We start from the raw sequence: 27,500 nt of genomic DNA, 5'->3' as shown, positions 1-27,500 counted from the left end.
AAAGAAAGAGTTACCTTTCAGAATGGTCTCAACCGCTTCAGTGATTTGGAGAATTGGAAGTAAGAGATTTTGGCGTTAGTGACTTTAACTTCCCTGTCTTATGTCCATTCTTCCCGCACGATTGTTGTTTCTGGGTGTGTGTCCTTCTGAACGTCATCTGTTTGAAACCTCTCCAGTGATCCCATGTCATACCCCGTTCCCCCATTTAGCCATCCCATTGGCCTGGATGCGGGGAGATGGTTTTTGTCTACTCTTACCCCTGTCTCTTCTCCTGGAGTTGGCACACTCTAGTCCAGCACCCACCCTCAGACGTAGGCCTTTCCTTCCTCCCACGTGCCTGCCCACCAGATGCTACTCTGCGGCTGCCTCTCCTGTAAGACCAGCCGTGAAGGTTCCTGCTCAGGTCCTTTCCTTTTGTCTGTCTCTCAGTGTCATCTAGGGAGGGAGCAAATAGTTGTAAGTTAGCACTTGCTTCTGTCTTGAATTCTCTAATTGTTTCATGCGCACTAACAAGGTTGACAGCTGAGGTCCCATATCAGTAAGTGAGCTTTTATCGATTTTTTTTCCCAGTGCATCACACCTGGGCTTGTTGAACAGAAAGGCCTTTTTGTGTGTTAATCCTGTGTTGGGCAGAAAAGCCTTTTTATGCGTTAATACTGTGTTGGCTTGAAATGGAGTGGCACCTTCAGGGGCTGACGGTGGCATAGCTTGGAGTGTGAGCTTTCTCGGACAGATGGGTCCGCCGTGGGTGTGTGTGGTGTGTGGCTGCTGCTTCATTGTCCTTGGAGTAGGCTCTCCCAGCGTTGCAGGGTGTTTGAGACCAAGCACATTCCTGTGTGGGCAGCTCCGTCTTCTCTGGTTCTGCTGATGGGTTCACTTTTTAGTGTAGGTGTCAGTGGGCCAACCTCAGGGGCGTGCAGGGACAGGGATAAAGGGTGTGGTATAAGCACAAGTAGGCCTGAAATAGACAGGTTTTTGGATTTAGAATTTTAAAAAATAGTTGTAGATTCTAAATAACTAGTGATTTACAGTTTTTTTTGTTTTTTGTTTTTTGTTTTTTTGAGACAGTCTCACCATATTGCCCAGGCTGGAGTGCGGTGGCACCATTTTGGCTCACTGCAACCTCCGTCTCCCAGGTTCAAGTGATCCTCATGCCTCAGCCTCCCGAGTAGCTGGGATTATAGGTGCCCACCATAATGCCCAGCTAATTTTTGTATTTTTAGTAGAGACGGAGTTTAACCTTGTTGGCCAAGGCTGGTCTCGATCTCCTGACCTCCCACCTCAGCCTCCCAAAGTGGTGGGATTACAGGCGTGAGTCATCGTGCCTGGCCAAATTTTTTAATTTATTAATGCGTATCTGTGTATTACAAGTTGATACTTGTGTGACAATCAGATATGACACTCAGAAAAACTGATAAATGTTTTTTTCATACTTCACACACGATGAACTGCACTGTACCTGTTTCGAGAGGTAGGAAGGGTGATCTTTTTTTAAATAGACGGAGCCTTACTGTGTTGCCCAGGCTGAAGTGCGGTGGTGCAGTCATGGCTCACTGCTACCTTGAACTTCTGGGCTCAAGGGATCCTCTTTACCTCGGCCTCCTGTGTAATAGGGACTAGCGGCACAAATCACTGCATCCAGCTAATTAAATTTTTAGATTTTTTTTGAGATGGAGTCTCACTCTCTTGCCCAGGCTGGAGTGCAGTGGTGCGATCTTGGCTAACTGCAACCTCCGCCTCTGGGGTTGAAGCAGTTCTCCTGCCTGTGCCTCGCAAGTAGCTGGGATTATAGGCGTGCATCACCACGCCTAGCTATGTTTGTATTTTTTGGTAGAGACGGGATTTTGCCATGTTGGCCAGTCTGGTCTTGAACTCCTGGCCTGAAGTGATCCACTTGCCTCGACCTCCCTCCACAAGTTTTTTTTTTTCCTCATTTCTTTTTTTTTTCCTTTGAGACAGTTTCGTTCTTGTTGCCCAGGCTGGAGTGCAGTGGCACGATCTCGGCTCACCGTAACCTCCACCTCCTGGGTTCAGGCGATTCTCCTGCCTCAGCCTCCCGAGTGGCTGGGATTACAGGCGCGCACCACCAGGCCCAGCTAATTCTTTTTGTATTGTTAGTAGAGACGGGATTTCACCATGTTGGCCAGGCTGGTCTCAAACTGAACTCAGAAGATCCGCCCACCCCAGCCTCCCAAGGTGCCGGGATTACAGGCGTGAGCCACCACGCCCGCCCCCAATTTTTTTGTTTGTTTGTTTTATACAGACAGGGTCTCGCCGTCCTGCTCAGGTTGATATAGTACTCCTGGGCTCAAGCAATCTTCCTGCTTCCACCTCCCAACCTTCCATTACAGGGATTACAGGTGTTTGCTGCCACGCCCGGCAGAAGGGCAGTGTTGGTGTTGATATGAGAAATGGCAAAGGACTCTGCTGGCAGGAGAGGACAGGTGCAGAGTGCGGCCAGAGCAGTATTACCAAGGGCTTGGTCAGCTTTAAAAGTGGTCTCTGGGCCGGGTGTGGTAGCTCATGCCTAGTACTTTGGGAGACTGAGGCAGGAGGATCAGTTGAGTACAGGAGTTTGAGACCAGTCTAGGGAACATAGTAGAACCCTGTCTCTACAAAAAATAAAAAAAATCAGCTGGGTGTGGTGGTGTGCACCTGTAGTCCCAGGTACTCAGGAGTCTGATGTGGGAGAATTGCTTGAGCCCAGGAGGTTGAGGCTGCAGTGAGCCGTGATTGCAGAGTGACACCCTGTGTGAATGAATAAGCGAATGAATGGTCTCTGGTACTTCACAGGTTATTTACCTGGAAGGGAAAGTAGAATGAACTAAACTTCTTGAGTTTGTGGCCGGAACGGCCAGTGGGACCCCAGCAGGGAACATTTCCCATGTGGGGGTTTTGTTTGATGCTGTGATTTTTGTCTTATAACTATTTTCTAAATCCGCTTCACAACTATTTGTAAATGCTTAGTAAATAAAACCAGACATGCCATCAGAATACTATTTTGAGAGGTCTTTTATTTCGTTTTCTTGTTTGCGAGGTAGGGTCTTGCTCTGGTACCCAGGCTGGAAGTGCCAGTGGCACAGTCATAGCTCTTACCGTGAACTCCTGGGCTCGCGTCATCCAGGGAGGCCGTAGATGAGAACTTTTGGCATCTGTATGAAGGCTTCTTTGAAGGGGCAGACTGTGCTCAGTGCTGTGTGAGTGCCTGCTGTGGGGGTGCCATACCCAGGAGCAGAGCAGAGGCTCCTCACAGCTGCCCACTTGGAGCCCAGAGCTTTTGCCTCTTCTGGCAGCTTCTCTTTGCTTGTTTGAATAGTTCTGGGCTCTGCTCTGAGAATGGTCATGAGAAACTAGAGCAGTAGGAAGGCCATGATAGGGAAGAGTCTTTCTTTTATTTTTAGTTTTTAGTGGAACAGGGTCTTGCTAGAGTGCAGCGGCGTGATCATGGCACACTGCAGCCTTGAACTCCTGGCCTCAAGTGATCCTCCTGCCGCAGCCTCTTAAGTAGCTGGGACTACCTGCCATCATGCTTGTTTTTTTGTTTTTTTTTAATAGAGATGAGGTCTCACTATGTTGCACAAGCTGGTCTTGAACTCCTGGGCTCAGTCGACCCTCCCACTTCAGCCTTCCAACATGCTGGGATTATAGGCGTGAGCCACTGTGCCCCGCCTTACTTTTATTTTGAAAATTCTTTCGCTTTTACATTTTGTGCCATGTGCATTTATCATCTATTAGTGACAACAACAAAAATACTAATTGATCATCTCCTCTGGACAGTAGTTAAATGGATTTATTCTTTTTTTTTTTATGTAAGCCGCTTAATTTTCCTCTTAAATCAGAGTATTTGTGGAGAAAGTCCTAGGGAAATGGCGCTGTGCTGGTACACACACAGATGCCGCCCAAACCCAGAGATGCTTTGGAATCAGAGCAGACCGGATTTTACAACAGTAGCACAGCGTGTGCACTGGGTGTGATTTCTTTCTCCCAGCACCGCGTCATCCAACATGTGAGCATTTCTGTTGCTGAACTCATGAATATTCTCACTAAGTGGGCTAATTGAAGGGTATAATTAGCTTTTTCTCAGTTTGGGTCAGAATTGGCTGCCAGATGATTTCAGGTCAGATTTTTTGGAGCTTTTTGCTTTCTGGAATTGTGGAAAAGGGATTGTGGACGTTTATGGGGCATAGAGCTACTCCAGGCAAGTCGCTGTGGGAGGGGTGTGCAGAGTGAAGTGCTGGTGGGTGGCCGTCCTCAGTGGCGTTGGGACCTGGCTTCCGTCCAGCTCTGTGTCTGCAGTGCCACTGTCCTTCTTTCCTCTTGTGAGTCAGTGCTGCCCACCCAGGTCCTGGGGGCGTACCCTCTGCACGGTGTGCTCTGATGCTCTGCGTTCACGGAGATGGAAAAAATAATTAAAAAAAAAAAAAGAATTGTTGAACTGCCCCGTCTGTCCTCCTTTAGCGTTTCTCAGATGTGTCACCTGCTCTTCCTCCTTCCCCATCTCGCTGTTGACCTAGTGGTTTCTCACTTGGACTTCTGGAGTGGTTCTTAGTTGGTCTCCGTTACTCTCCACTTTGTAAAAGTATCATCTAGACACAGAAAAGTGCGCAGATTCTAAGTATAGCTCAATAAGCACCGCTGGCGTCGTCTGTTCTAGTGAAGACATGTGACGTCATCGGCATCCACCTCTCCCAGCCAGAGCCTCCCACTCCTCAGCGTGGAACTCCTATCCTGCGTTCTAAACCATAAATTAGTTTTGTTTGCTTTTGAACTTCATATACATGAAATTGTTCAGAGTCTGATAGGAGAGGGTGTTTGTTTTTGTTTTTTTTTTTTTGAGACGGAGTCTCTCTCTGTCGCCCAGGCTGGAGTGCAGTGGCCGGATCTCAGCTCACTGCAAGCTCCGCCTCCCGGGTTCACGCCATTCTCCTGCCTCAGCCTCCCGAGTAGCTGGGACTACAGGCGCCCGCCACCTCGCCCGGCTAGTTTTTTGTATTTTTTTTAGTAGAGACGGGGTTTCACCGTGTTAGCCAGGATGGTCTCGATCTCCTGACCTCGTGATCCGCCCGTCTCGGCCTCCCAAAGTGCTGGGATTACAGGCTTGAGCCACCGTGCCCGGCCCTGGGTGTTTGTTTTTTATTGAATACTGTATTTCTGAGGTTAATCCATATTTTTGCACGTAGCTATTGGACATTTATTCTCATTACCGGAAAGTATTTAGTAACGTGGATATATGACGATTCAATATTCTGCTATAAGTGGACATTTAAAGTAATTTTATTTGGGGCTATTATGGATGATGCTGCTGTGAATAATCTTATAGTTTTTTTTTGATGTTGGAAGGCTTTTTTTTTTTTTTTTTTGGGAGACAGAGTCTTGCTCTGTCTCCCAGGCTAGAGTGCAGTGGCATGATCTTGGCTCACTGCAACCTCTGCCTCCTGGGTTCAAGCGATTCTCCTACCTCAGCCTCCTGAGTAGCTGGGACTACAGCTGTGCACTACCATGCCTGGCTAATTTTTATACTTTTAGTAGAGACGGGGTTTCACCATGTTGGCCAGGCTGGTCTCGAACTCCTGACCTCCGGTGATCCACTTGCCTCGGCCTCCCAAAGTGCTGGGATTACAGGCATGAGCCACCATGCCTGACCATGTGTTCAGCTTTCTTACCAACATGTTGGAAAGTGCTTTGTGCGGTTTATAGCCATTTATACTTCATTTATGCCTCAACCCCAGAGGTGGAGTTACTACAGGTAGATTGGTGGGGCCGGGTGGGCAGTGTGCATTTATTTCACGAAAAGCTGAGCCGCTTTTCCAGAGCATTGCACCGGTTCATATTCTTGCTGGCAGCATGTGACAGCCCTAGTTGTCCCGTATGCTTGTTAGCACTTGGCTTTGTCAGTCTTTTGATCTTAGCCATTCTCCGGGTATGTAGTGGTATCTCGGTATGTGTATTTTTTTTATACTTTGGATCATTTACATCAAATGTGGTTTAATTTGCCTTTTACTGATGATCAGTGGTGTTGGGCATCTCTGCATATGCTTTTGGCCATTTCTATGTCATCTATAGTGAATGACCATTTTTATTGGGTTGTTTACCGTCTTACTGAATATTAAGCTTGTTATTATACCCTGAACAGAAGTCCTTTGTGAGACAGGTGTATTGTGAATATTTTCTCCCATTCCAGCCTTTGCCTTGTTTCTTGATACTGTATTTCATATATTCAAATACTGATTTCTACTTAGCTTTTCACTTAGAGGTGTACAGTCAAAACCATTTGGAGGCTACTGCTCTGCTAAATTGGCAGAAGGAATTGCTATGGACTGAATAGAGGAAGGAGGGGACCCAGGCGCTGCCCCACAGCCTCTTCTGTGTCCTCACCCTGGGGGAGGCGTGGATGTTTGGTGGAGAGCCCGCTTTGGTTTTCCGTGAATGTCATTTGGGTGGTGGGGGTAGGATGATCTCAGGAGCGTTCTCACCTCCGAGGAGTGGCTGCATCTCAATGCGTCGGCACCGGAGGGCTGTGCTGCTGTGTGCTGGGTGGGCTTTCTGCCACCACCTGCGAGACCTCCGGAGAGCCTGACCCCGCCGTCCGCACCAGGAGCCCCAGCTGTTGTCTGGTGATCCAGATGAGAGGACCTGTGCGATAATTTCTCGCAGCAGCCTCTGGCAGGACCTGGAGTGGAAATCTTCCTTAGTCTAAAACACATCCCAAATGACTGGACATTAAATAAGAACGCTCGTCTTTGTTTTACGAGGCCACTTGAGGTCGACTTCCCTCCTCTTCTGGGTGTGGCCCTTGCCCGTAGCTCGGTGTGCGCTCCTGAGCCAGCCTTTACCCCGACAGCAAGTTGCCACACCGAATTGCAGACCTGGCAGCCCTTTCCAGCACCTTCCTTATTACAGTTACCATGCAGCAAATGGCAGAGGGGGGCCAAAAACCCCAAAATTCTTCTCCAGGCCAAAGAAAAACTCTGGAGTGCTCGACAGCCACTTACAGACCTGCTCATCACATGTTGTTGGAACACCCAACACCAGCCTCCTGGTTGTGAGTGTTTCTGGGATCGAGGCTCCCTGATACCTGCCTACAGAAGCAGATCCGCCTGAGGACATGCACCATTTCCTGATATTTGTACCTTAGAATATAGGGCCAGCTTCAGGACATGTGGGGTCCAGTGCAGAATGAAAACGTGGGACGTGTTGTTGAGAAAGCTGGAAAAGGCTGGGTGCAGTGGCTCATGCCTGTAATCCCAGCACTTTGGAAGATTGAGGTGGGTGGATCTCTTGAGCCCAGGAATTTGAGACCAGCCTCAGAAATACAGTGAGACCCCCCATCTCTACAAAAACAAAACGGGTGTGGTGGTATGTGCCTGTAGTCCCAGCTATTCAGGAGGCTGAGGTGGGAGGATCGCTTGAGCCTGGACTTGCAGTGAGCCATGATCGCGCCACTGCCCTCCAGCCCAGGCGACAGAGCAAGACCTTGTCTCTAAACAAACAAACAAACATTAAAAAAAAAAAAAAAAAAAACAAGAAAAGAGCTTCTTCATGTCTTCCGTGGACTCCTGGCCTGCCATAGTGTTTTTAATTTGCCATTTGACTTCAGACTTTCCCAGGAATATGTGTCTGAAGCAAGCCACCGCTGTTCACACCCCACCAGGGACGGTGGACAGTTGTGGGGGAAGAAGTGGGTGCGGGAGCAAGATGGGCTGTGTCCCGTTGAACCTCACTACAGAACACCAATTTAAAGATAAATGATGAGGAATTTCAAGATGTTGTCAGTAAGGCATTAAACTCCATGCCTGGCCCTTCTGAGGCGGGCTTTCTGCAGCTGTGCTGGCCACACAAGCCTGAAGCTGGCCTTGTCTGTATGGAAAAGTTTTGTGTCAAAACTATGTGGTTCCTAAGTCACTTTGAAGCAGTGCATGCAGTAAACGTGCTTCACTGAAAGATTACACTTGCCAGCCAGTGCTGAGCCGGGTCGTTAGGTGTCAAAGCCTGTTTGAAGCTTTGGAGGCTTAGGTTAGAAGATTGGTGCTGAAAGTCCGGGCATGGTGGCTCACGCCTGCAATCCCAGCACTTTGGGAGACTGAGGCGGGCGGATCACGAGGTCAGGAGATCGAGACGAGACCATCCTGGCTAACCTGGTGAAACCCCGTCTCTACTAAAAAAAAAATACAAAAAACTAGCCGGGTGTGGTGGCGGGCGCCTGTAGTCCCAGCTACTCGGGAGGCTGAGGCAGGAGAATGGCGTGAACCCGGGAGGTGGAGCTTGCGGTGAGCTGAGATCGCACCGCTGCATTCCAGCCTGGGCGACAGAGCGAGACTCCGTCTCAAAAAAAAATAAAAAATAAAAATAAACATGATGGCATGTCATGAGTTCTGAAGGATAAGAAGTTAAAGCTGGCCGGGCACAGTGGCTCACGCCTGCAATCCCAGCACTTTGGGAGGTCAAGGTGGGTGGATCACTTGAGGTCAGGAGTTTGAGACCAGCCTGGCCCACATGGTGAAACCCTGTCTGTACTAAAAAAAAATTACAGAAACTTAGCCAGGTGTGGGGACACCTGCTTATAGTCTTAGCTACTTGGCAAACTGAGGCAGGAGACTTGCTTGAACTTGAGAGATGGAGGTTGCAGTGAGCTGAGATCACACCACTGCACTCCAGCCTGGACAACAGAGCAAGTCTGTCTTAAAAAAAAAAAATTGAGGCTGAGGTGATAGATGTTGCTTGAGGTTTTTTTGCTGATGAGTGACAAAGTAGGGACCCTTTAGGGTTTCTAGTGTATTCCTCATTGTCTTAAACTGTCTTCAGCGTTGTCAAGCTCTCTATTTGTAATTTGTGTGCTTTAAGATGACACTTGCCACTCAGACCTCCAAGGAGGGGCAGGGCAGCCCATTCCTGGGCCTGGCACGGTGCTCCACCTCCAGCATACCCCTTTCTGGGGCGAGTCCTTGGACTGTGGGGAAGCACCCGCTGCATTCTGGGTGGTGGCAGCCTCGGGCCCTGGGCTCCCCCTTGCGGAGTCCTCAGGGTGTGAGGCGTTGACGGGTGCTGCTCTTAGCGCAGTTGAAAAGGCCGGGTCAGTGGGTGCGTGCTTAAGGGTCACTGGTGTATGTCAGGGCTCCTGATCGTGAAAGATTGTATGACCACGTTTCAGTTCGGGGGTTCTTCCCTGTCCTGTGGGCCCCTCTTACCCACTGGCTGCAGGCTTAGCTGTGGACGTGCTTCCGTCTTTGTGTTTACCCCCCACCTTGGGACCAGCAGTTTTCCTAAATGGGGCCACTGCGTCAGCCTGGGCCCCAGAGGAAGGAAACGTGGCACTGAGCAGCTACTAACGAAGATGAGCACGGTGGAGCTGAGCCAGACGTTGAGTTCGAGCCCAGAGTTCAAGCCCAGGGGCTGCTGTGACAGCAGCAGGGTTCAGCCTGTGCGAATGGGAGGACACTGGGGGTCGGGACGCCCAGAACCATGCTAGAGTAACATGGTTGGGAAAACATTGTTCTGGTGAGTATCACTACGTATAGGAGTGGGATGAATGTTTCCCAAAGAGGAGAAGAAATCTGAAGTGCGTAGAGTGGCATTACCAGACTCGAGTTTCTTGGACCATGATTTGGAAGCCCACTGACAGGATGGTGCATGGACGTAGTGGATGTCACTTGTGCTGGGTGGGTGACAGAACACAGGATCAGAGAAGGTCACTTGGTGCCACTGCCCTGTACTCCACAACACTGGAGCTGCACTTTCCTGGCCTAGCGTGAGGCCAACTCTAAGGAACACATGTGACCCTCGAGGAGGGTCAGGAATTTGTGGGAATTGCAGTGAGGCAGCTTTTTGTTAACTGTTCAGTCCCACACCATGGTCCGTGGAATTTGGCTGATGGGACTGACACAGAGACAGCTCCAGGAGCAGAGACGCTGGAAGAGTGGTGTCTGGAGCAGGCTTCTCAGGCTGTCTGTGGTGAGGGCCCAGTCCAGCATGAACCGGCGCTTCTATCAAACACCATAAAATGATTCAAACAATGAAGTGGTTTCCAAACACTCCCCATGTCCATACTCCCCTCGTGGTGGACCAAGGCACATGCTCCCAGCCTGGCCACAGGCCTAGACTAGCATTAAGGTTTGCGTTGGACGTTTTGAAGGCTTACACATGTTTTTCTTTTTCTTTTTTTTTTGAGACAGAGTCTTGCTCTGTCACCCAAGCTGGAGTGTAGTGGCCCGATTTCGGCTCACTGCAAGCTCTGCCTCCTGGGTTCACGCCATTCTCCTGCGTCAGCCTCCCGAGTAGCTGGGACTACAGGCGCCCACTACCACGCCCAGCTAATTTTTTGTATTTTTTTTAGTAGAGACGGGGTTTCACTGTGTTAGCCAGGATGGTCTCGATCTCCTGACTTCGTGATCCACCCGCCTCGGCCTTCCAAAGTGCTGGGATTACAGGCGTAAGTCACCGCGCCCGGCCTCTTTTACTTTTGAAATTACTTGAGAATTAAAGCAGAGTTACAAAAATAGTCCAGAGAATTTCCATTTTCCCAGATTCCCATTCTATTACTGTTTCACCAAACCCGCGTGTTCAGTCTCTCTCCCTCTTCTGAAGCATTCAAGGGGCAGTTGCAAAGGTGATGCTTTTCCTGCAGGCATCCTCTTTTGTACCTGGCCCCGGTGAGCGCTGCTACGGCAACTGTGGCCTAACAGCCGACCTTCTCCAGGCTTCATCCACCATCACTCCTGCCCTTCACCGAGTAGGCCCTGTGTCGCGTTGAACCCTCCCGTTGCTCTAATCTCCTTTGAGGTGTGGCCATCCTCAGCCTTTGTCTTCTGTGACATTGATGTTTTTGAAGAGCACAGCATTAGTGATGTTGTCGAATGTCTCTCGATTAGGTTTTGTTGGATGTTTCCTCTTGATTAGATCTAGGTTAGTTACCTCTGGCAGGAACTCTAGAGGTGAAGTTGTGTCCTCTCAGGGCACCACGGTCGTGTCACCGTGGTGTCATTTTGTGCGGTGGACAGTGATGCTGGCTGTGAGCACTTGGCTGAGGTGGTCGAAGAACGGCATCCCGAACAGGGCTCTGGAGTGCAGAGTGACCTCTGCAGCCACTCTGGTCAAGCGTCTCCGCACGGTCTGCAGGGCTCCAAGCCTGGTAGGTGCTCTGTAGGCCACCCCGTTACGTAAAATCACAAATTGGGAAGAGTTTGTTAAATTTTCTTTTCTTTTCTTTTTTAGACGGAGTCTCACTCTGTTGCCGAGGCTGGAGTGCAGTGGTATGATCTCGGCTTACCGCAACCTCCGCCTCCTGGGTTCAAGTGAATCTCCTGCCTCAGCCTCCTGAGTAGCTGGGATTACAGGGACGCACTACCGCGCCTGGCTAATTTTTGTATTTTTGGTAGAGATGGAGTTTCACCATGTTGGCCAGGCTCCACCTCAGGTGATCTGCCCGCCTTGGCTTCCCAAAGTGCTGGGATTACAGGCGTGAGCCACCGTGCCCGGCCAGGCTTGTGTTTTAAATAGGCAGAAGGAGCTCACCCATGGAGCATTTTTTCTGAGTCGTCTGAGTTATCTGTGTCACGGCAGAAAAGGATGTCAGGAGTCTGGGGGAAGCAGGGCCATCCTGGAGGCCACACCCAGGCAGGTGCCAAGGCCACAGGCAGCTCTTCCATGCTTGCCTCTCAGGGTGGGACTGCCTGGGACCAGACCTGCTGCTCCTGACCGTGTTGGCCCTGGCCTTGTCTCCTCTGCATGTCAAGGACATGTGGCCCAATTGAATGGCAGGGGCTTTTGTTATGCAGGTTCCCAGCCATGCCGTCACTCCACAGAAGCACACACATGGTTTTCGGGGACTTTGGATGTTTCTGGAGGGGTCCGACTCTGGGTCTGTGTCCATGAGATCCACATTCACAGGTGTGGCTACGAAGAGGCCCCTAGACCTCGGGATGTGTGATGAGCCCTTAAGACATGAAACACCACTGGAATCAGCTAAGCTGTAGGGACACAGCAGTGGCGCCTGTGCTGGAGACCATCCCAGACGGACGCTTGTCCTGTTGCTGTGACTCTGATGGTAGATGCTGTGGGGCTACTTTCAAGTACTTTTTTTTTTTTATTTCCTGAGATGGAGTCTCGCTCTGTCGCTAGGCTGGAGTGCAGGGGCGCGATCTCGGCTCACTGCACTCTCCGCCTCCTGGGTTCAAGTGATTCTCCCGCCTCATCCTCCCAAGTAGCTGGGACCACAGGCACCCTCCAGCACTCCCAGCTAATTTTTGTATTTTTAGTAGAGATGGGATTTCACCGTGTTGGCCAGGATGGTCTCAATCTCCTGACCTCGTGATCCGCCTGCCTTGGCCTCCCAAAGTGCTGGGATTACAGGTGTGAGCCACCGCTCCCAGCCCCAAATAAAGTACTTTTAGGAGTACACAGTGTCAGGAATGGTGATGGGCTGACTGTGTGGGACAGCCTAATGTCTTCCAGACACTTAAACTCCAATATCGACCCCGAGTGCTTCTCTGGAGGAAAGTTGCAGGGCCAGGGAAGAGGCACCTCAGGCCTTGGGGAAGTCAGGCGCCCTTCCAGCCAAGACACCAACTGCACGTGGACCTGCACTCGGCTCATTGCCCTGCAGCCATGTGGGGAAGACACGGGCCCAGGAGGATCTAACCCCTGGCATCTGTTTTACCCCACCTCCGTTCTGTTGTAATATTTTGTGCCTCTTTTTAGTGTCGTGAAGCAACTCATCCAAAATTATTCCAGTTTTTAATTTCTAGTTTTGAAAAGGGGAACAAGGATTTCCAAGGTAACTGAACTCCACAGAGAACCTGAAAACAGTTTTAATGTATCTTGTTTTGAATGTAACCTACATTCAAATAAATTATAATTATAGTGTGGGTATCCATGCAGTCACAACCCAGGTAAAAGAAATAGGTCATTGTGGCCAGGTGCGGTGGCTTACGCCTGTAATCCCAACACTTTGGGAGGCCAAGGTGGGTGGATCACAAGGTCAGGAGATTGAGACCATCCTGGCTACATGGTGAAACCCCGTCTCTACTAAAAATACAAAAAAAAATTAGGTGGGCGTGGTGGTGGGCACCTGTAGTCCCAGCTATTCTGGAGGCTGAGGCAGGCGAATGGCGTGAACCTGGGAGGCGGAGCTTGCAGTGAGCTGAGATTGTGCCACTGCACTCCAACCTGGGTGACAGAACGAGACTCAGTCTCAAAGAAAAAAAAAGAAAAGAAATAGGTCATTGTCAGCACAAAAGCATAGAGAATGGCACAGTGAACCCCCCACACCTATCACATGATCCACGTTTTGCTACTTTCTGCTACTTTCTACATCCATCTGCATGGACGGCTTTTATTTTTTTTAAAAAACTGTCTATTGAAGTGTCCAGAAAAGTGTGTGTATCATGCATATGCAACTGATACATTTTTGCAGACAGGAACTCTCACCGATGCAGTCAGAATCCAGATTAAGACAAAGCAAGTTGGCCGGGCGCGGTGGCTCACGCCTGTAATCCCTGCACTTTGGGACACCGAGGCGGGCAGATCACGAGGTCAGGAGATTGAGACCATCCTGGCTAACGTGGTGAAACCCCATCTCTACTAAAAATACAAAAAATTAGCCGGGTGAGGTGGCGGGCGCCTGTAGTCCCAGCTACTTGGGAGGCTGAGGCAGGAGAATGGCGTGAACTTGGGAGGCGGAGCTGGCAGTGAGCTGAGATCCGGCCACTGCACTCCAGCCTGGGCAACAGAGCAAGACTCTGTCTCAAAAAAATAAAAAAGAAAAAAGAAAAAGCAAGCTGGCTGGCACAGCGACTGGCCTCTTTTTTTTTTTTTTTTTTTTGAACTAGAAGTAGGATCTTGCTCTGTTACCCAGGCTAGAGTACAGTGGTACGACCACAGCTCACTGCAGCCTCAAACTCCCAGGCTCAAGCAACCCTCCTGCCTCAGCCTCTGAGCCACTGGAACTACAGGTGTGCACCACCACACCTGGGTAAGTTTTTAAACATTTTTTGTGGATAAGTGGGGATCTTGCTGTATTGCTGATGCTGATGTTGAACTCCTGGACTCGAGTGATCTTCCTGCCTCAGCCTCCCTAAGTGCTGGAATTACAGGTGTGAGCGACCGCGCCTGGCCCCTCTCCTCGTTTTCAATGCCCTGTGCTGAGGATCCTCTGCCGTGGAATGTCGTCACAGCACTGATCGTCCATTGTCTTTAACTGGAAACATTGGGGTTGGGTCCAGTGACCCACACCTGTACTCCCAGTACTTTGGGAGGCCAAGACAGGAGGATCACTTGAGCCCAGGAGTTTGTGACCAGTCTGGGTGACAGTGGGGGACCCTGTCTCTACAAAAAGTGATAATAATAATAACTAGCTAAACATGATGGCGTGTGCCTGTAGTCCTAGCTACTCAAGAGGTCGAGACAGCCGGATCCCTTGAGCCTGGGAAACTGAGGCTACAGTGAGTCATGACTGTGCTGCTGCGCTCCAGCCTGGGCTACAGAGCGAGACCTGGCCTCCAAACGAGAAGGAAACAGCAGCAGACACAAGGGAAGGGTGGCTCAGTGTGGCAGCGCCCTGTCCCGCGAAGAGCACTCTGCCAGGCCTGGACGAGGACGTGCGTGACTCTAGGGAGAAGTGCGAGCTCACAGGTGATATGGGATGTGGTCCTGTTGTGTGAAAAGCGAGCAAAACACTCAGAGGATATTGGGTCCCGTCGTTGCGGAGCTCCTGCCCCACAGAGGAGGAAGAGCCTCTCCCTGTTGGAACTGTGCGCACTGCTGGAGCTCGCTTCTGGGAGGACCGGCAGGGAGTGTGTTCTGGTCAAGGGTGAGCCTTCTGCAGAAGTTCAGGGTGGACATAGAATAAATATAGCACAGTGGACACCAGATGCGTCTGTGGGAAGAAGTCACTGTTGACATCTTTTTTTTTTTTGAGACGGAGTCTCGCTGTGTCGCCCAGGCTGGAGTGCAGTGGCGCGATCTGGGCTCACTGCAACCTCCACCTCCCGGGTTCACGCCATTCTCCTGCCTCAGCCTCCCGAGTAGCTGGAACTACAGCCACCCGCCACCACATCTGGCTAATTTTTTGTATTTTTAGTAGAGACGAGGTTGTTAGCCAGGATGGTCTCAATCTCCTGACCTCATGATCCGCCCGCCTCGGCCTCCCAAAGTGCTGGAATTACAGGCGTGAGCCACCACCCCTGGCTGGGTTTTTATTTTTTTATTTTTTTTAAAAGACAGTCGCGCTCTGTCACCTGGGCTGGAATGCAATGGCGAGATCTCAGCTCACTGCAACCTCTGCCTCCCCGGTTCAAGTGATTCTCCTGCCTCAGCCTTCCGAGTAGCTGGGATTACAGGTGCCTGCCACCACGCCCGGCTAATTTTTGTATTTTTAGTAGAGATGGTGTTTAACCATGTTGGTCAGGCTGGTCTCAAACTCGTGACTTCATAATCCACCCGCCTTGGCCTCCCAAAGTGCTGGGATTACAGGTGTGAGCCACTGTGCCTGGCCCACGCCGGCTAATTTTTATGTTTTTAGTAGCGATGGGGTTTCCCCGTGTTGGTCGGTCTCGAACTCCTGACCTCAGGTAATCCTCCTGCCTCGGCCTCCCAAAGTCCTGGGATGAGAGGTGTGAGCTGCTGTGCCTGGCCTAGTAGTACAGTGTTTGATTTGATGTCCTGAGTGTCTGTATGTGTGTGTGGAGTGCGGTTTTCCACTGGGCTTCAGTCTGAGGTTGCGCGGTTGGTGCTCGCTGTTCTTCCCATCTCCACTTCTGGCTGGCGACCGTGCGGGTGCGGACTCCGCAGCTGCCCAGCTCAGAGCCAGAGTCGTGTGCGGAGCCCAATAGGGATGGCGGAGCCACTTGGCATCCACGCATCTTGCCCTGTTTGTGTCCACATGGTTCTGCTGTGAGAACCCCTGGATTGTAAGCTGTTAAGCTGGTATGAGAGGGTGGGTGGTCCTGGCAACACGACCCCACGTGAGACGGGCTGCTCATTAGCGGTGAGGAGGACTCAGGAGATGGTGGGTGGGAGTCTAGGGTAGCTTGCGGATCCTGCTGGAACCTCGTGCCAGGCCGGTCTTCCTTGTTGTCCTCAGAGGCGACAGCTCTACACACACACAACCCCCCGTCCACCCCCCTCGTTTGCAGAATCTACAGGTAATGTCTGTGTAAAGGGAGCTGAACTCGGTCAGATCTCAGATACATGACAGGTGATCAGTTTTATTGTTTATTGTGTATTTATTTAGAGCAGTACTGAAAGCTTATTAAAAAGCTTTAGAGCAGGAAGGAAAAGAGGTAAAATACACTTGGAAGAGGGCCAGGAGGGTGAACTGAGAGATTAAGTACCAGTTTTCTTTTTTTTTTTGAGACGGAGTCTTGCTCTGTCCCCCTGGCTGGAGTGCAGTGGTGCAGTCTCGGCTCACTGCAAGCTCTGCCTCCCGGGTTCCTGCCATTCTCCTGCCTCAGCCTCCTGAGTAGCTGGGACTACAGGCGCCCGCCACCGCGCCTGGCTAATTTTTTGTATATTTAGTAGTGACAGGGTTTCACCGTGGTCTCGATCTCCTGACCTTGTGATCCACCCGCGTCGGCCTCCCGAAGTGCTGGGATTACAGGCGTGAGCCACCGCACCCAGCCTAAGTGCCAGTTTTCTTTAAAATGTGTTTTAAATTTGGAAAGTCTAAAGCCAACAGTGAATGTCACTAATTGTGAAGTGTTGCAGCTCTTTGCTCTAGGTAGACTTTTATTTTTTTTTGAAATGGAGTCTCGCTCTGTCTCCCTGACTGGAGTGCAGTGGCATGATCTCGGCTCACTGCAGCCTCTGCCTCCCGGGTTCAAGAGATTCTCCTGTCTCAGCCTCCTGAGTAGCTGGGATTACACGTGTGTGCCACCACGCCTGGCTAATTTTTTTGTATTTTTGGTAGAGACGGGATTTCAGCGTGTTAGCCAGGATGGTCTCGGTCTCCTGACCTCATGGTCTGCCTGCCTCAGCCTCCCAAAGTCCTGGAATTGCAGGTGTGAGCTGGGCTGAGTGTGGCCAGCCACTTGTTTGGGTTGTTTGTAGACAGACAAATAGGCTGTTGTTGAACTGGGTTCATGGTGGGAACTTAGAGACTCTCAGAGTCTAAAATTTAACTGTTGTGTTAAATTTTATTCTTTGAAGGTATTTGGCTTGCGTGACCTTTGTTTGGTTACGTTTTACTTGAGTCATGTCAAGGAGGCTACTTCAAGTGTGAACCAGAGAGTTCCACTGCAAACCTTCTCCCCTGTAGCTTTAATGTCCCTGGCTCTTGGTTTGCCAGAGCCAACAGTGAAAAAAGTGATAGGAGTTTTTATTTAAAGAAAAGGAGGCCGGGCGCCCTGGCTCACGCCTGTAATCCCAACACTTTGGGAAGCCGAGGTGGCAGATCATGTGAGATTGGGAGTTCAGGACCAGCCTGACCAACATGGAGAAACCCTGTCTCTGCTGAAAATACAAAATTAGCCGGGCGTGCTGGTGCATGCCTGTAATCCCAGCTACTCGGGAGGCTGAGGCAGGAGAATCGCTTGAACCTGGGAGGTGGAGGTTGCAGTGAGCCGAGATAGCACCGTTGCACTCCAGCCTGGGCCACAAGAACGAAACTCCGTTTCTACAAAAAAAAAAAAAAAAAAGGAAAGGAATTATTTTCTTAAATAAGAAAACTACCACAGAGTTACTGCTTTGTGACCCAGATACATTTGTATGTTTATTTTGAAAGGAAAAATAGACACTGGGTGGTATTTGAGTTTTGTTTTAAGTCTACTATAAGACCCAAAACATATTTGTGCACTTAGTTTAAAAGGAGTCATGTAGGCTAAGTGGTATTTGAGTCTTTTTGAGTCTATGCTTTTTTTTTTTTTGGTTGGGGGAGACGGAGTCTTTTGCTCAGACTGAAGTGTGGTGACACTGTCAGAGCTCACTGCAGCCTCGACCTCCTGGGCTCAAGCAACCTCCTGCCTCAGCCTCCTGAGTATCTGGGACCACAGGCATGCACCACCACACCTGGCTAATTTTTTGTAGTTTTTGTAGAGATGGGGTCTCGCTGTGTTGCACAGGCTGGTCTTGACCTCCTGGACCTAAGTGATCTGCCTGCCTCAGCCTCCCAAAGTGCTGGGATTATAAGCATGAGCTACAATACCTGACCTTGTCTGTGCTTTTAATTTTCCTGTGTGGCTGGTCTAAATAGTGTTTTCTTACTGGTGTTTTTTAAGTCATGAAGCACCTTAGTTGTGGTTTTGTTAGGCGACTTGTAATAACACGGTGAGCTGAGCTTGGAGGTGTTGCATACATGTCCTTAGTTGCTCCAGTGTTGTGGGGGACACGTGGGGACTCTGCTCCTGCCCTGGCTGGGACTGCAAAAGGGTGCTGATGGTGGGCTTTTATTTTCCAGGTGCACGTTCAGGTTCCCGAGCACAAACATCAAGATAACGTTTACTGCCCTGTCCAGCGAGAAGAGGGAGAAGCAGGAGCCGTCTGAGTCTCCGGTGAAGGCCGTACAGCCGCACATCTCACCCCTGACCATCAACATTCCAGACACCATGGCCCACCTCATCAGCCCTCTGCCCTCCCCAACAGGAACCATCAGGTGTGGCCATGGGGATGGGGGAACTGGAACGTCCTCAGTCCCAGTGGCAGCCCCAAGTAAAGCCTTTCTGCTTCCCTGGTGCTGACTTACGTGGAGAGAGAGATGTGAAGTGGTGTTTAAAAAATTTCTGCTCTGAATTTCCTGCAGTAGGAAATGCAGTTCCCAAAGGTTCCTGGTTTTATTTACTCATTCTTTTTTTTTTTTTTTGAGACAAGAATGTCTCTCTGCTGCCCAGGCTGGAGTGCAGTGGCATGATCTCAGCTCACTGCAAGCTCTGCCTCCCAGGTTCAAGTGATTCTGCTGCCTTAGCCTCCTGAGTAGCTGGGACTACAGGCATGCGCCACCACGCCTGGCTAATTTTTGCATTTTTAGTAGAGACGGGGTTTCACCATATTGGTCAGGCTAGTCTCGAACTCCTGACCTCAAGTGATCCACCCGCCTTAGCCTCTCCGAGTGTTGGGACTACAGGCTGAGGCCCTGTGCCTGGCCTGTTTGCTCATTCTTTAAAAGATGTTTTTAAAGTGTTGTTGTTGTTTTTTTTTTTAAGACAGAGTCTTGCACTGTTGCCCAGGCTGGAGTGCAGTGGTGCAATCTCGGCTCACTGCAACCTCTGCCTCCCAGGTTCAAGCGATTCTCCTGCCTCAGCCTCCTGAGTAGCTGGGGCCACAGGCACGTGCCACTACGCCCAGCTAATTTTTTGTATTTTTAATAGAGACGGGATTTCACTGTGTTGGCCAGGCTGGTCTCAAACTCCTGACCTTGTGATCCGCCTCCCAAAGTGCTGGGATTACAAGCGTGAGCCGCCGCAGCTAGCCGTTGGTTTTTTTTTTTTTTTTTTTTTTTTTTGTGAGACGGGTTCTGGCTGTGTTGCTAGGATGAACTCAGACTTCTGGATTTAAGTGATCCTCCTGCCTTGGCCTCCTGAGCAGCTGGGACAACACGTGCTGGGATTACAGGCTTGAGCCACCGCGCCCGGACTGAATTTTGAATTTTTTAGAGAGCCCACAGCCTGAAGAATCATGAGCCAATTAAACATCTTTTCTTTCTTTTTCTTTTAAAGAAGAATAGAGAGCCAAGAAATAAACCCTCACATAATATAGTCAAATGATTTTTTTTTGAGATGGAGTTTCGCCCTTTTTGCCCAGGCTGGAGTGCAATGCGTGGTCTTGGCTCACTGCAACCTCTGCCTCCCAGGTTGAAGCAATTCTCCTGCCTCAGTCTCCTGAGTAGCTGGGATTACAGGCAATGTACCACCACGCCCGGCTAATTTTGTATTTTTAGTAGAGACGGGATTTCTCCATGTTGGTCAGGACGGTCTTGAAATCCTGACCTCAAGTGATCCTCCCGCCTTGGCCTGCCAAAGTGCTGAGATTACAGGCGTGAGCCACCATGCCCGGCCTCATCAAAATGGTTTTTGACGAGGGTGCCAAGACCATTCAGACTTTCCAACAAGTGACACTAGGGAAACTGTATGTCCACATGGAAAATAATGAATTTGGGCCCTTATTTTATACCATGTGCAAAAATTAACTGAAAATGGATCAAAGGCCTAAATTTAAGGCCTGAAACCGTAAAATTCCTAGAAGGAAACATAGGCAAAGCCCCCATGACATTGGATTTGGTGTTGATGTCTTGCATTTGATACCAAAGGCACAGGCAACAGAAGAAAAAGACAAATTGAACTTCTTGAAAATTAAAAAAAATGTGTGCACCAGAAGACAACTTAAGTAGTAAAAAGGTGTTTTACAGAATGGGAGTGAGTATTTGCAAGTCATACATCTGACCAAGGGATTAATATCCAGATTTTAGAGACAACTCCTACAACTCAGCAACAAAGAAACAGAAGACCCAGTTCAAAAGAAAGACATTCTTTCAAAGAAGATATAGAAATGGCCAAAAGCACATGAAAAGATATTCAACATCAGTAGTTATGAGGGAAATGCCAATCAAAACACAATGAGATCCCACCTCACACCCATTGGATTGACTGCTATTAAAAACAAAAACCCCAGAAAATAGTGTTAGTGAGGATGTGGAGAAATTGGAACTGTTGTGCGCTGTTGCAAGGAATGCCAAACCGTGCAGCTGCTGTGGAAACAGTCTAGCAGTTCCTCAAAAAACTAAAAATAGAATTACCATGTGATCCAGCAACCCCACTTCTGAATATAGACCCAAACTGAAGGCAGGTTCTTGAAGAAATATTTGTATGCCCGTTTTCATAGCAGCCTTATGCACAATTTCCAGAGGATAGAAGATACAGTGGAATATTATTCAGCCTTAAAAAGGAAGGAAATCCTGACATATGCTGAAACATGAATTAATCCTGAGGTCATTGTGCTCAGTGAAATAAGCCAGTCATTGCGATTCCTAGAGTGTCACATTGGCGGAGACCGAAGGCATAATGGAGGTGGCCAGGGGCTGGGGGTGGGGAGAGGGAGCCCGTGTTTCTTGGGGACAGAGCTTTAGTTTGGGAAATGAGAACATTCTGGAGGGGTGGTGTGATGGCTGCACCTCCGTGTGAATGCGCTTCACACTGTTGAAGTGTGCGGTTTAAAATGGTTAAAATGGTAAATTTTATGTTGTGTATATTTTACCACAAAGGAAAAAAAAAGGCCCCCTGGAAAAGCTGCTATCATGCATGTGTTTGTGAAATGGAGGCATGGCCGGTGGACTCTGGCCACCATCCTGTGCCTGGTGCTGTCCGAGAGCAGCCGTGGCTGACGTCAGGGCCTTCTCGTCGCTGCCCTCTCTCCTGTTGCTCCTTTGCTGAGAGGCTGCCATCTCTCTTTCCCACTTTGGTTGAATTTGGCTGAACATAACTGAGTGGGCCACGTAGTAGATGTGCGGGTGGGTAGGCAAAAGTCAAGTCCTGCCACCCAGTGCTTATTAAGCACTACATAAAAAGGACACAGAATTCACTGGAGGAGAATGTGCCCAAGTTTGCCTGAGTCACATACAGCTCACTGCCGAGCAGCAGCCTTGAAGACCCTACATCCAAGTGTGACTGACAGCAGCGGTGGGCGCAGGGGAAGGGTCGCAGCTGCAGCCCTGAGGTTGGGTCGGCTCCCGACTCAGCCTCTCCTCTCGCCAACCACTTTCTCTTCATCCTGTGTTTCCTTGCTTGCCCCTCCCCACACCTGCACAGACCTTTGTCAGGGGAACCCAGGTCCCCGGGGCCTCCAGGTGGAGTGAGCTTGAGCGACCTGACTTTCCAAAGCTGCCATCCAGCCAGCAGGTCACTTGCCTTCCTCAGGCCACACTGGCTGCATCCTCCACTTGTTAAAAGTTGGCTCTTTAAACTCATAAACTGTAGATGCCACGAGTCTTTGTCGTTCCTGCTGTTTCTCCAGTGCTTTAAGGATGTTTGCTGGCATTGAGTAAATGCTTGTTGAATGGGTGAGTGAGTATACCAGTGGTGCATATTCATGGCGGAAGGTCTAAGCAGCACTGTGGAGGGTACAAGGCCACTGGTGTTTTGCCCTTTCCCTCCTCCTCCCTACCTCTCCATCTCCCTGGCCCTCCTTTTAAATTGTTTCTCAGAGGTCACGCCTTTAGGTTTCTTTGTTATTTTTTCTAGACCTTTTCTATGCATTTGCAATGTTTTTCCCCCAAAACTCTTGTATAACGGATAAAATGATCTTATCTTGATTTTGTTCCATTTCAATGGCTCATTCTTTTTATTGAAGTGCAGAAAATGAGGCATTGAGAGAACCTACAGCTCCTTCACTTACCAGAAAGGCACATGCCCTTTAATTGGCACAGAGATCAAGAATCAGAACGCTCCCTGTGCCCCAGTCCAACCCAGTGGGAAAAAGTGCACGTCTGAAAACAGGGGCCTGATTCTGCGTCTTGGGTGCCCCTAGCTGACCTGCTGCTGTGTCTTGGGTGCCCCTAGCTGACCTGCTGCTGTGTCCTGGGTGCCCCTAGCTGACCTGCTGCTGTGCCGTCAGCAGGTGTCCATGCCCACGGCTTCATCTTCAGTGGAACCGCTTGTTCCACTTCAGTTCCAGGGCCCTTGGCTGTCAGACCCCCTCCCCCCCAACTTTCCCTGTCTTTTCTGTGCCCCCTGTCACAGCTCCTCAGTGAGGACCTCTGCGCCTGTCTTGTGTCACTTTGTGTCTTTAATAAGTTCTGGAACCATCTGGAACCTCAGTTTCCTCACTGGTGAAATGAGTGGGCCACTGCCTCCCCTCAGAGCTTGTTTTACATATCATGAACTGACGTTTACAGAAGCAAATACCCTATTTCCACATTGCTTCTTGGGACGATCTTAAATTTCACAGACAGTTTACAAGAATTTGTGTTTCCATAGGAAATGCCGATACTCTCTTCCTTTTTTTTTTTTAAACATTTTCGTATGTTTTCCCTATAATTAGAGCCAGTTGCTGAAGCACAGTAGGATGTGTGCTCTGTGACAGACTAATAGGAACAAACTTTTCTCTTCCACAGCGCTGCAAACTCCTGCCCCTCCAGCCCCCGGGGAGCGGGGTCTTCAGGGTACAAGGTGGGCCGAATGATGCCATCTGACCTCAATTTAATGGCTGACACCTCACAGCCTGAAAATGAAAAGGAAGCTTCAGGTGGAGACAGCCCGAAGGTAAAGGCTTTGTAGCCTTGAAGCAGCCCCTGGGGGAGAGTGTGCAGCCACAAGGCCCTCAGTGTCACCTGTCTGTCACTCACCTGCTGTCTCGTGCGGTGGGCCCCAGCCCTGCCAGGGTGTCGGTGGGGATGTGGGCTTGACTCTGGTGTTGCTGCTGTGTTCCTGGTATTGGGGTGTTGCAGGCGTACTCTTTTAGTCATTCAACACACATCTTAGGATTCCCCTAATAGCAGCTGTAGGCCCAGGTGCTGAGCAGACAGCGGAAGATGGAGGAGTGCTTTGGTCTTTGTGGAGCTCATGTGCGTTTGTGCCGGAGTTTAGCCCCTTGTCCCAGACTTTGAAGGTTATGCGAATGCACACCCTGCCACTCATGATTGTATGGGGCACGTTTGTCCCTTGTTTGGACAGCAGTTGTTGAGAATCACACTATGACCTGGCACGTTTGTGTTCTTTGACCCAGTAATTTTCCTTTTAGGACTTAGACCAAAGGAAATGGCAGAAAGTTTGTATAAAACAGGAGAATGCGGCTGGGTGTGGTGGCTCACGCCTGTAATCCCAGCCCTTTAGGAGGCTGAGGTGGGCGGATCACTTGAGGTCAGGAGTTGGAGACCAGCCTGGTCAACATGGTGAAATCCCACTTCTACCAAAGAAATACAAAAAGGCGTGGAACGCAACGTGAATCTCAGCTGCTCCGGAGGCTGAGGCAGGAGTATCACTTGAACCCTGGGAGGCGGAGGTTGCAGTGAGCTGAGGTCGCGCCATTGCACTCCGACCTGGGTGACAGAGTGAGCTCCTGTTTCAAAAAGAAGAAAAAAAAAGAACGCAACCTCAGTGTCCCTAGGGAGCGGTGAACGGTGATGAGGCTATTGTGGTTCCACTTAGGAAGAGCATGCACAGTATTTGCTGATATGGAAATATTCCGGATGTAATGCTAGGTGGAAGAAAGGGAGTAAGAACCACGCGTGGTATTACTTGACATATTTAGGAAATGTGGTCTATCCCAGCAGAACGCAGCACAGCCATGAGAATGAATAAGCCACAGCCGTGTATCCCCCGACTGCGGCGTCTGACACAGGGTGCTAGGCAAGGAGGGCGCATCCTGTGTGATACCATTTCTGTCAGGCTTAAAATTGGACAAATCTAAATTGTGTTGATTCAGGATGCAGTCAAGTGGTAAGTTAGTAAATCCCAGCAAAATTGCGGTCACTGTAAGAAGTCAGTAGTAATGGTGGCCTCTTTGAGAGGTAGAGGTAGTGGGCTGAGGGCCCATATGAGCGTTTTGGGGATGCTGGTGGTGCCCCTGTCTCTTGACCTAATATACTGATGTTCACTTTGCAAAAATTTGTTCAGCTGACATAAATGTATCGTGAGCTTTTCTGTCTTTTTTTTTTTTTCCAAAGTGCTGGGATTACAGGCTTGAGCCACCGCGCCCGGACTGAATTTTGAATTTTTTAGAGAGCCCACAGCCTGAAGAATCATGAGCCAATTAAACATCTTTTCTTTCTTTTCTTTTAAAGAAGAATAGAGAGCCAAGAAATAAACCCTCACATAATATAGTCAAATGATTTTTTTTTGAGATGGAGTTTCGCCCTTTTGCCCAGGCTGGAGTGCAATGCGTGGTCTTGGCTCACTGCAACCTCTGCCTCCCAGGTTGAAGCAATTCTCCTGCCTCAGTCTCCTGAGTAGCTGGGATTACAGGCAATGTACCACCACGCCCGGCTAATTTTGTATTTTAGTAGAGACGGGATTTCTCCATGTTGGTCAGGACGGTCTTGAAATCCTGACCTCAAGTGATCCTCCCGCCTTGGCCTGCCAAAGTGCTGAGATTACAGGCGTGAGCCACCATGCCCGGCCTCATCAAAATGGTTTTGACGAGGGTGCCAAGACCATTCAGACTTTCCAACAAGTGACACTAGGGAAACTGTATGTCCACATGGAAAATAATGAATTTGGGCCCTTATTTTATACCATGTGCAAAATTAACTGAAAATGGATCAAAGGCCTAAATTTAAGGCCTGAAACCGTAAAATTCCTAGAAGGAAACATAGGCAAAGCCCCATGACATTGGATTTGGTGTTGATGTCTTGCATTTGATACCAAAGGCACAGGCAACAGAAGAAAAGACAAATTGAACTTCTTGAAAATTAAAAAAAATGTGTGCACCAGAAGACAACTTAAGTAGTAAAAGGTGTTTTACAGAATGGGAGTGAGTATTTGCAAGTCATACATCTGACCAAGGGATTAATATCCAGATTTTAGAGACAACTCCTACAACTCAGCAACAAAGAAACAGAAGACCCAGTTCAAAAGAAAGACATTCTTTCAAAGAAGATATAGAAATGGCCAAAAGCACATGAAAAGATATTCAACATCAGTAGTTATGAGGGAAATGCCAATCAAAACACAATGAGATCCCACCTCACACCCATTGGATTGACTGCTATTAAAACAAAACCCCAGAAAATAGTGTTAGTGAGGATGTGGAGAAATTGGAACTGTTGTGCGCTGTTGCAAGGAATGCCAAACCGTGCAGCTGCTGTGGAAACAGTCTAGCAGTTCCTCAAAAAACTAAAATAGAATTACCATGTGATCCAGCAACCCCACTTCTGAATATAGACCCAAACTGAAGGCAGGTTCTTGAAGAAATATTTGTATGCCCGTTTTCATAGCAGCCTTATGCACAATTTCCAGAGGATAGAAGATACAGTGGAATATTATTCAGCCTTAAAAGGAAGGAAATCCTGACATATGCTGAAACATGAATTAATCCTGAGGTCATTGTGCTCAGTGAAATAAGCCAGTCATTGCGATTCCTAGAGTGTCACATTGGCGGAGACCGAAGGCATAATGGAGGTGGCCAGGGGCTGGGGTGGGGAGAGGGAGCCCGTGTTTCTTGGGGACAGAGCTTTAGTTTGGGAAATGAGAACATTCTGGAGGGGTGGTGTGATGGCTGCACCTCCGTGTGAATGCGCTTCACACTGTTGAAGTGTGCGGTTTAAAATGGTTAAAATGGTAAATTTTATGTTGTGTATATTTTACCACAAAGGAAAAAAAAAGGCCCCTGGAAAAGCTGCTATCATGCATGTGTTTGTGAAATGGAGGCATGGCCGGTGGACTCTGGCCACCATCCTGTGCCTGGTGCTGTCCGAGAGCAGCCGTGGCTGACGTCAGGGCCTTCTCGTCGCTGCCCTCTCTCCTGTTGCTCCTTTGCTGAGAGGCTGCCATCTCTCTTTCCCACTTTGGTTGAATTTGGCTGAACATAACTGAGTGGGCCACGTAGTAGATGTGCGGGTGGGTAGGCAAAAGTCAAGTCCTGCCACCCAGTGCTTATTAAGCACTACATAAAAGGACACAGAATTCACTGGAGGAGAATGTGCCCAAGTTTGCCTGAGTCACATACAGCTCACTGCCGAGCAGCAGCCTTGAAGACCCTACATCCAAGTGTGACTGACAGCAGCGGTGGGCGCAGGGGAAGGGTCGCAGCTGCAGCCCTGAGGTTGGGTCGGCTCCCGACTCAGCCTCTCCTCTCGCCAACCACTTTCTCTTCATCCTGTGTTTCCTTGCTTGCCCCTCCCCACACCTGCACAGACCTTTGTCAGGGGAACCCAGGTCCCCGGGGCCTCCAGGTGGAGTGAGCTTGAGCGACCTGACTTTCCAAAGCTGCCATCCAGCCAGCAGGTCACTTGCCTTCCTCAGGCCACACTGGCTGCATCCTCCACTTGTTAAAAGTTGGCTCTTTAAACTCATAAACTGTAGATGCCACGAGTCTTTGTCGTTCCTGCTGTTTCTCCAGTGCTTTAAGGATGTTTGCTGGCATTGAGTAAATGCTTGTTGAATGGGTGAGTGAGTATACCAGTGGTGCATATTCATGGCGGAAGGTCTAAGCAGCACTGTGGAGGGTACAAGGCCACTGGTGTTTTGCCCTTTCCCTCCTCCTCCCTACCTCTCCATCTCCCTGGCCCTCCTTTTAAATTGTTTCTCAGAGGTCACGCCTTTAGGTTTCTTTGTTATTTTTTCTAGACCTTTTCTATGCATTTGCAATGTTTTCCCCAAAACTCTTGTATAACGGATAAAATGATCTTATCTTGATTTTGTTCCATTTCAATGGCTCATTCTTTTATTGAAGTGCAGAAAATGAGGCATTGAGAGAACCTACAGCTCCTTCACTTACCAGAAAGGCACATGCCCTTTAATTGGCACAGAGATCAAGAATCAGAACGCTCCCTGTGCCCCAGTCCAACCCAGTGGGAAAAGTGCACGTCTGAAAACAGGGGCCTGATTCTGCGTCTTGGGTGCCCCTAGCTGACCTGCTGCTGTGTC

At 49.4% G+C, this 27,500-nt stretch overlaps 1 protein-coding gene across 2 annotated transcripts in view; it reads left to right on the top strand.

The window, feature by feature from the left end:
* The window catches only part of FOXK2 (forkhead box K2), an 87,576-nt gene that overhangs the window by 25,146 nt on the left and 34,930 nt on the right, over positions 1-27,500 (top strand). For both annotated transcript variants that reach the window (XM_017879164.1, XM_017879163.1), the window contains exons 2-3: positions 18,386-18,580; positions 23,030-23,177. In XM_017879164.1, coding sequence (XP_017734653.1) covers positions 18,534-18,580; positions 23,030-23,177 — 195 coding nt within the window. In that variant the 5' untranslated portion in view covers positions 18,386-18,533. The remainder of the gene's footprint in view (positions 1-18,385; positions 18,581-23,029; positions 23,178-27,500) is intronic.

This window comes from Rhinopithecus bieti, unplaced genomic scaffold (genome assembly GCF_001698545.2).
Source record: "Rhinopithecus bieti isolate Rb0 unplaced genomic scaffold, ASM169854v2 scaffold_9899, whole genome shotgun sequence".
NCBI lineage: Eukaryota > Metazoa > Chordata > Mammalia > Primates > Cercopithecidae > Rhinopithecus > Rhinopithecus bieti.
This window is presented reverse-complemented; position numbering and strand designations above follow the sequence as displayed.